The sequence below is a fragment of the Rhincodon typus genome, chromosome 22 (genome assembly GCF_021869965.1).
Source record: "Rhincodon typus isolate 14 chromosome 22, sRhiTyp1.1, whole genome shotgun sequence".
Taxonomy (NCBI): Eukaryota; Metazoa; Chordata; class Chondrichthyes; order Orectolobiformes; family Rhincodontidae; genus Rhincodon; species Rhincodon typus.
In genome coordinates, this window is record NC_063353.1 from 11,635,763 (window position 1) to 11,645,510 (window position 9,748).

The 9,748-nt window shown below is 40.5% G+C and overlaps 1 protein-coding gene across 1 annotated transcript in view; it reads right to left on the reverse strand.

The window, feature by feature from the left end:
• LOC109927981 (caldesmon, smooth muscle) overlaps nucleotides 1-5,216 on the reverse strand; it is a 50,163-nt gene extending 44,947 nt beyond the window's left edge. The window contains exon 1 of the mRNA XM_048610568.1: nucleotides 4,715-5,216. Coding sequence (XP_048466525.1) covers nucleotides 4,715-5,179 — 465 coding nt within the window. The 5' untranslated portion in view covers nucleotides 5,180-5,216. The remainder of the gene's footprint in view (nucleotides 1-4,714) is intronic.
• Nucleotides 5,217-9,748: the final 4,532 nt, after the last annotated feature.

Below are 9,748 nucleotides of genomic sequence, written 5' to 3' on the forward strand. Positions count from 1 at the left end.
TCTGTTTTTGTTCCTGATACAATTCAGTGAGTACATTCTTAGTTGTCATCAGTTGATTAGTTTCTTGTTAGATTGCCAAAGTCCATAATTGTTTACTTTTAAATTATTTTCTTGCAGTTATGAGCATATTTTCACTGGAACCTAATATTTCTGCTCTACATTATAGCAGAGCTCTAATTTTATGCTCTACTGCTCTCCCATTCTCCCTGTCCTTCCCCAGTGCCAGCAACCTCAACAATTCCCTTTACCAGAAGTAATACATAGAAACATAGCAGATAGGAATAGGATGAGGCCATTCGGCCCATCAAGCCTGCTCCACCATTCTTCAACGGTCATGGCTGATCGTCCAACTCAATAGCCTTATGCTGCTTTGATCCCATTCGCCCCAAGTGCTGTATCTAGCCGCCTCTTGAATACATTCAATGTTTTGGCATCAACTACTTCCTGTGGTAATGAATTCCACAGGCTCACCACTCCTTGGGTGAAGAAATGTCTCCTCATCTCCATCATAAATCGTCTACCCCGAATCCTCGTACTGTAACCCCTGGTTCTGAGCACACCCACGATCGGGAACATCCTCCCTGAATCTACCCTGTCTCGTCCTGTTAGAATTTCCTAAATCTTTATGAGATCCCCCCTCAATCATTTGAACTCCAGCAAAAACAATCCCAACCTAGTCATCCTCTCCTCAAATGTCAGAACTGCCATCCCCGGAATCAGCCTGGTAAACCTTCACTGCACTCCCTTAAAAGCTAGAGCATCCTTCCCTCAGAAAAGGAGGCCAAAACTGCACACAATATTCCAGGTGTGGCCTCACCAAGGCTGTGTACAACTGCAACAACACATCCTTGGCTCCTGTACTCTAAACCACTCGCGATGAAGGCCAACATACCATTTGCCTTCTTTACCACCTGCTGCACCTGTGGAAAGGTCTATTTAGAAAGGGAGAAAGATTTAAAATGAAATTACATGCACTCATATTTACCCTTATCCAATCTTTAGAACATTGAGTGATTCTTGGCTATGTTCTTGCAATCAAAGTTGTTTAGCTGCCTCAGGCTGCACATAGCAAGACTCCATATGCTATTAAATAGTTCTTGGTTGTGGAAGAACTGTTGGCCAGATTATTGGAAGAACTCCCCTGGTCTTTGTCACCCAGGATTCCTGAGTCTACCCCATTGGGCAGAGTGAGTGTGCACTCATTACATGTTGCAGCCTCCAACAGGAGAATGAGGAGAGATTGGGCTCTGAAATCCTGGAACAGGGCTTGAACCTATGACCTTCTGACTTGGCAAGGGTGCTATCAATACAGCCTACTGGACTCACCTAAGCGCGACAGTAATGTTTATTTAATTAAAGGACCCAGAAAATTTAGTTATTGTTTTTGACATAAAATAATCTTTTGTTTGTTACATGAGAGAGAAGTTAATAGAAGGATATTATGATAACGTTAGACAGAGGAGGAGGAGACTTCTGTAGAACATAAATGCTGGCTAGGCCTGCTGAACCAAATGCTCAATTTTCTCAGTGCAAGGTTCATGTCATTCTATGTAACTTTGAAAAATTGGGATTGTGAATTAAATATAACTATAAATATTTGGTTCTAAGCTCAGTCTAAGCCATAAGCATAGGTCTTAGGTTTAAAGTAGACTTTTGTAAGTTTACATGAATTAAAAGATTTGTCCTCATGTTGACATTCCATTAGTGGTTTATTTTAAACGCCTCAAACTTCCTCTTCATTAAAACTATAGGTGAGAATGTTATAGCTGGGCTATCTACTGTTCGCTATCTGGGTGCTGCCATGCTGCTTCTAAGATCTCTCCTTTCACTCCTGTCAAAAAACTACTCTTGATATCTTTAGAATCATTCTCTCCCTGTCCAGAGTGTGAGGATACCTGTACACAGGATTCAGAGAGTTCCAATTGCTTACAGACGATAGAAACTGCCTGTCTCCACTAATTACAGACACATGTCAATGCCTTGGACGCAGAGTTGGGACTCAACAAGACCATTGTGGGATTGGCAGCAGGATGGAGGAGTTGACATAACACTTGCCAAATAAATCGGTGAGAAAATCTGAATGGTCATGTTACAAAGTTGGGTAGCGTATTCATGAATTGGAAGGCAAGAAGTTAGAATTTGGTGGTAAAAATGATCATGGGGAAAAGAGTGCCGTGGTCCCTTTAAGAGCTTGTGCTTTATCTGTGCTTGGTCGTTTATAAATGCAGGCGCACAGAGAATGTCCGAATGGAAACACTGTGTATAGAGCAGCCAAGCAGCACTTTTTTCCAAGACAACAGGTTTGAATTTGGCCAATTATTTTAAACCAAGCACCTAGATACAGAAAGACAATTGAACTTAAATCTGATGGTGTTAACAACTTGAAACCAATCATATTATAAGAATCTGATTATGTCATTACAGGTATATAAGATGAGGGTATTTGGAAAATTGGAGAAAGCCAACTGCCAACTGAAAGAGAGAGTCATCAAAAAAGAGAGAGTTAGTACCATGCAGCCCATCCAATTAATCAAAGGTATCATGGTATTTTAGCTTAAAGTCTTCATTGAAGAAATTATTGAGATAAAACATCCCTGACAGCAGAATTAACGCAAGAAAGGTGTTTGTGAAGAGACCAGAAACACCAGAATATTCCAGAAAACAGTCTGTGCGAACTTGGAGAGATTAAGTTATAATTTATTGCTTCTTATTAATTGGGTTTATATTAGTGGGTCTTGTCTTTATTTAAACAGCTTTCCAGTAAAATTTAGACCAGTTAGGGGGTAGTTAGTAGTCTGAGGACGGAATTGTCAGTTTGTTAGTAATTCTGTTAATTTGTTCATTGTTGGATTAGATAAATAAATTGTTTCTTATTAATTGTAAAGTGGAGATTTTCTTTCTTTTAACCACTCTTAATAGATTACGAGGGGAAAGGTGAGCTTCTCTGGGTGTTGAGGGTAATTATTAGAGGAGAACCTCTACTCCCATCATAACAGGTTGGGCTTATATTTTGGTTTAACTATCAGAGGAGTTCAGCGATTTCCCTATCGTAACAGTAGCCACTGGGCTCTACAAACTCAGTTTATTGTCATGACTGTTATAATACCTACTCTATCATTTTGTACAATGTAATCGTGGTCTTATCAGTGAAGATGCATTTTTCCCTCTCCTTCTAACATGGATTCAGATCCAATGACCTGGCCTGGTACAAGGAGAATGATGACTGACTGTTCACTGGTGTTGTGTCCTTTAACCTCTTCTCACTGAGTTTGTACACACAGTAAAAACAGAATAACAATCAACAGCAAGAACTTTGGCTGGAATCTTAGCTTTCTGGATCCCAGGTCCCTGTGGCTATAACACCACAACTGCAGACTCAGAGGGTAGCTCCTCATAGTCCGTGAGGTAAAGATACCAAGTTATTTGGTCACAAAAAGAGGTTTCTACTTCCTGCCACATGCCCTCAGCTGATCTTATTTAGTATGAAATCTATGCTGTATTTCCCCAAATTCAGACTGTATAGGGGTAGAAATTCACCTTGGGCAGTATTGTGAGATGGGGACTAACAAAAGTGATAACTTGTATTTCCATTTGCTTTTCCAAAGTTGGATGGTAAATGGTCTGCTAGGTCACTGTCACCCAAGACTGTATAGGGGTAGAAATGTGTCTTGGGTGACAGTGATCTGGCAGACCATTTACCATCCAACTTTGGAAAAGCAAATGGAAATACAAGTTATCACTTTTGTTAGTCCCCATCTCACAATACTGCCCAAGGTGAATTTCTACCCCACAGTTTCAATCTTGAGAGAAATCTGGCAAAATCCTAAAGCAAACTTAAATAAAACAATGTATTACAAGCGCAGAAAGTAATGAGTGATCCTCTAGCACCAGCAATGCTCTTCCAAGCTGGAGCTCAATTTGAATCCCATCCAGACAGACAAGATAAACATTTCCTCTCACCGCTGCCCATTAATGGTTAGAAGTAAATTGAGTTCTTTCACATTAATCTAATATGCAGAGGATATGGACCTGTAGCACAAATTACCCGAAGTGTGGCACTGTATATGGAAATGTGCAGAGAATGGAAATATGTACAGGCATTAACAAACAGGAGGTTGCAATGCGCAGTCAAAGGCAGGGGAATAAATTGATTGCACATTATTTTAGAGTCAGAAGGAAAAGTGCCGAAATTACAGCCACTTTGAAATTAAAGAGCATGTTGTTAGCTAATTGAAAACAGATTGAGGTTACCCTCCCTGCCCCTGTGCCAAGAAAGGGATGGGATGGCTGGGTGTTGCGTAGGGGAGAGATAAAAATACATCTTTGGAGCCCACCTGCAGAACAACAATTAACAGCATGGAAACGTAGCTTTCTGGATCCCAGGTCCCTGTGGCTATAACACCACAACTGCAGACTCAGAGGGTAGCTCCCCATGGTTTAGTAGGTAAAGATACTAAGCCATTTTGATTTTCCACCCATCAGGTTAAAGGATGGAAAGCTGGGTGGGCTACGATACAAGAGCAGTGATTCCCCATCAGATTGTCCATCCATGTGACCCAATGCTCTCATGGTGATAAGAATTGGAACATCTGTCCTATTTCTAGACCTGCACTCAAACTAAAATCTCAATAAAATCATGCAATTAGAAAATCTGAGCTGTGGGAAATACATTTGAAAGCGATAGCTGGCATATTATTCATAGTGTTGCTCATTTTACCTTTTCAATTTGGTACGGCTTTTCAATCTCCTGCTTCGCTATCACCACCTCATCTGGTTCTGGTTCTGGTTCTGGTTCTATTTCTGGCTCTGGTTCTGGTTCCGGTTCCGGTTCTATTTCTGGCTCAGGTTCTGGTTCAGGCTCCAGTTCCATTGCAGGCTTCGGTTCAGGCTCCGGTTCCATTTCAGGTTCAGGTTCAGGTTCAGGTTCAGGCTCTGGTTCTGGCTCTTGCCGCCATTTATTCCATTGATTGTTCTCCTCCACCTCCCTCTCATTTCTTCGGATTTCCTTTGAAATGTCTTGGCTTTCCTCTTTCGCTGGAAGATCAAATTCCCGCTGACGCTCCATGGCCTCTTGAAGACGTTTCTGGCGTCGTTCCTCTCGTTTCTGCAGCCGCTCTGCAATATCATTATCTTCATCCATCAGAGTTTGAGTTCTCGAAACTTTGGTTTCTTCATCCATTGCACTATGTTAGAAAAGAATTTATTGTTATCATAGTCATTGTTCACATTTATACTCATATTTCTCTAAATATTATTTTTAAAGTGCACCCCCTCCCCTAAATACGTCATACCCTTCGGTTAATTCACTTTTTAGCCAAACTGACTCTTTGTAATTGATTAAACAATTCATTCAAGTTTTGTAAATATTCCTGTCAGATTTGGCCCATCACAACCAAATTTCCCATGTATACGATGCAGTTGTTACCATGTTGACATTACAAATATAAGGACAGGGAATGGCCCAGTGGTATTATCACCAGACTATTAATCCAGAGACCAAGATGATGTTTTGGGAGCCCAGGTTCAAATCCTACCATGGCTGATGTTGGAATAGGACTTCAATTTTTAAAAATCTGGAATTCGGAGTCTAATAATAATCATGAGAATGTTACTAATTGTCAGAGCCATCTGGTTCATTTAGGGAAGGAAACTGCCATCCTTACCTGGTCCGACCTACATGTGACTCCAGGCTCACAGCAATGTGGCTGACGCTTAACTGGCCCCTGGGCAATTAAAGATGGGCAATAAATACTAGCCTAGCCAGCGACACCCACAATTCATCCTGTGAATTAATTAAAAAGATTTCCTGGTATTTTCAGCAAGGCCAATCCTAATGTTGGTATATTGCTCTTTAAGTGACTGTATGACACATTCACCTGATGCTACTGGACCAGTATATAAAACTGAAAGGGTCAGAGACAAAATGAGAACTATTTCAAACAAGTGTCCTCCATAATTGAATCCACATCAATATACATCTTTGCAAAATTGTTTACTGCTTCATAAAACTAAGCAAAGTAAATTCAAAATTGGGTGAAAAATACTCCCAAAAACTTCAGTGACCCAAAGTTGCACATACTTTCAGGGAGAAGAGCTAAGTAGTGACCTTGACTTCCTCCAGTGGAACATGCTACAGGCCTCAATCTTAGTTCAGGTTTTAAAGAAAATGGTATTGTTCCTGCTTCTGAGGGGATTCTAGGGCGTTAGACTGATGAACTCTCTTTAGTTATTAGCAACCTGTCAGAAGTTTGTTTTTACAAATGAATCTAAATCCAGAAATGGGCTATGAAATCACACAGGAAGAAGTCCCACCCTGCAGCTATCCTACTGGGAGCAGCATTCTACATCAATAACCTTCCAATTTATCTCTACCAGTGACTCTCTTTCTTAAATGCAGCACCTTTTTAAGCAACCGTCAGTGATGATCATTAGAAGGGACCGAGCCTCAGGCCTTAAGTCAGTCACTAATAAATTCAGGTGAAGCTTCTTTACTCAGAGTCTGGCGAGAATATTTAGCTTGCTTTCACTTGGAGTCATTGAGGTAAATAGCAAAGGTGCATTTAGTCGTAAGTTGGATAGGACATGGATAGGAAAGGAACAGAAGGACATACGGAGAGGCTGACATGAATGAAGATGTGAGGAGACACATGTAGAGTACATATACAGGTACAGATCTGAGACCAGACTTTCCTGACTCTGACTGAATGGGAATGGAGGCAGGCAAGTAAAATCAAAGCATGATCATAAGATTGTGCTACCAGAGGCCTTATTCTCATTTCTGCCTCACTGATTTTCCTCAGGGTAGGGAGAGCATGGGCCTTATGTTAGGCCCGCACCTATTATAAAGCCAGGTAACATTGTTGTGGGCTCATTAAAAGCCTGTAACTTTCCCAACATACTTGGTGATGGCCAGCATTTGACAGCTGCACTGAGCCGAGGACCAAGTCTGGGGCAAATGAAGGTTAAATTTAAAAAGGTCAATGTAATCTCTATTTTTTAAAATGTTTGAGGACCTCAACCTTTTGAGGTTAAAGTTTTAACAAGTCCATCACGGACTGTGGAGAAGGCAGCATTGTGATCATTAGCATTTCAGGTGGCATCACCTTCCTGGCATCATTTGGTCATTGGAATAGTGGGCAAGGCTGTTTAGCCTCCACCGAAGCACCAGCTGGAAGTGGGCACTGTACTTTCAGAAATCAAAGCCACTGGAGATGAGCGGGAGACACCTGCATAGGAAGGGCAGAGCAGTGGACTTTAAAGGCTCCAGAATGGGACAGTTCATCAGGGAAGAGCAGAAGGTAGGGCTTGAGGAGGAATTGGACTGAGAGGAGGATGACACAGAAAGGGGAGGTGTGCCCGCTACACGACAAGGTCTCCTTCTTCCCAAAAGGAGGCAGAAGAAGACCTCCCTCCAACCCCAGCCCTCTGACTCCCCTGGGACAGCTCACTTCACAGCGGGCTGCAGTGGCAACTAGGTTTCAGCACAATCCCTCTTCCTTGGGAAAGCCAGCAGCATTAGTGATGGCCGACACACGTAGTCAATCCTACTCTCATCAGCTGTAACTGAATAGGAATCAATCCCACATCAATTAAGGGTCATCCTGGAGAAAATCCAAAACTCTGTCAATTTCCCACTGGAGCTGGGTTTCGGATGCAGAAATAGCCCCAGTTCCTGTTTCACATTTCCAAGGAAAAACCTAGTCTCTGACGTCGAAATCTTGTTTGTGTGTGACAAATTCGGTGTAGTGATTTGATGATCCAAGTGCAGTGGTGGGATAATATATAATCATAACACATGCCGGTAATTTCATTGATGGAACGTTTAATAATTCCTTGCATTATGAAGATGAAATATGTATAAATATATATGTGCACTTAGTAATAAGTTAAAAATGTGTTACCATTCTGCTGGGAGATTATAGAGTAGTTCAGAACATTGTGAATTATACTGTGGTTCTGTAGGATGCATCAATGGACAGTAACATTCCAATAAATTTGTCACTACAGAGTTTAAATCATAGGGCACCAATTTTTCTAGAATTTTCTCTCACTCATCGCTGGCATAGAAGTGTGTTTACACCATTTGTATAATTTCCTTGGCTCAAAATTAAAATAATGGGAGAACTTCTGAGGTAGGCTACACTTAATGTAACAGAAAGAATCACGGCATTTACTGAGGGCATAATTAACAATGGTGTTTTCATCACTTTTAAACAAGAGATAGCCAAGCCTCTTGTGTTACCTCATGTTACCGACACACTTTCAAAATCTTTTGAAGAAGTGGGCTTTGGACATGATCATCAGATGGCATAAACAAAAGACAAGCTGTCACTCACATTCAACACTTTAACTTTCCCATAATAAAAATGAAAGGAGTCAAAGATGAGATGCTATCAACATCTTAAATGGAACTGTGCATATTTTGTTCAAGAAGAAAATATCAATGGCCATTAGATTAGCTAGTTTAACTCCAGATATGAACTCCATTACAAACCATCCAAAAACGGACTTGACACGAGCAACTAGTTTAACTCCAGACAACTTCCCCCGATGCACAGTACTCAAACATTGCTGATTTGTCCAAATTAAAATCTGTATCATCCAGTTAACTTTCAGACTGTTCTGTTCAGCGATCAGGGGCTGATAAGGTTAAGTCGAGTCATACCCATTTAAAGTTCATCATGAATCAGAATGACTTTGTTTTCTAAGAATTTAAGAACAGTTTATTACCAGAGCAGAGGTCTATTCTGGGAGTTATTATGAAATCAATGTCATTTTTTATAGCAGTACTAGCACTCCTAGACCAATTTGGAAATCAATTCTCTAAATGGACACAAACCATATAGAAATACCATAGAACCAGTTCATACTTGGGTTTGTGGACCCCATGTATCTTCCATATATAGAAAGGCTGGTAGAAATGATCTCATTCCTCTTTATTTTCATTAACAGTGGAACTCTTTGTGTTGAGAGGACATGGCTTGGCTCTGCATGTTGCTATTAAATGAAAATTCCATTTTTAAACTTATAACAACACATCATTTTGTTAGTGATTGCACCCAAATGAGGAACTCTATAATTCGTGGAATCTGAATCAAACCTAGGGTAGATCTGATGTACTGCCAATATCTATTAATCTTCCACACACAACATTCCAGTGGCCTAAAGTTAATCTTAAACGCTTGGGTGCTACAAAAAGAGTGCCACAGAAAAAGTAGTGGGTTTATTAATGCCCCACTGAAATAAAAAACTGGAAAAAAGTTTAAACTCATCAGTCAAAATGTTACCCAGATCCCATCCCATTCCCTTCCTAAATCTCTTCCATTTTAGTATAAAGCTTTAATCTTTTTTTAAGTCAGACTCAGTTTCAGATATCTTGATTCTGTTATGAACTCCTACAATGTAGATCCATTTAAGTGCTATGTAGGTTAAGTACATGTGCAGGGACAAAAAACAAAATCAAAGGATATGCTGATTAGGTAAGATGAAGTAGGTGGAAGGAAGCTCCTATGGAGCATAAACAGTGATACAGACCAATGGGGCCAAACAATCTTGTAAAATGTAATGGCACTTTTGCCCCAAATCAATCCCACACTATGAAGAAGAATCAATGATCAGGAATAAAATTTAATTCCTCATTGACTTCAATCTAAAGACAATCTGAGGATACTTCACTAGGCAATTCCGCAGCGTTCCACCTCTGACACATTGCCTTGCTGAGGAGGATGCGTGACCAATATAATTGGGA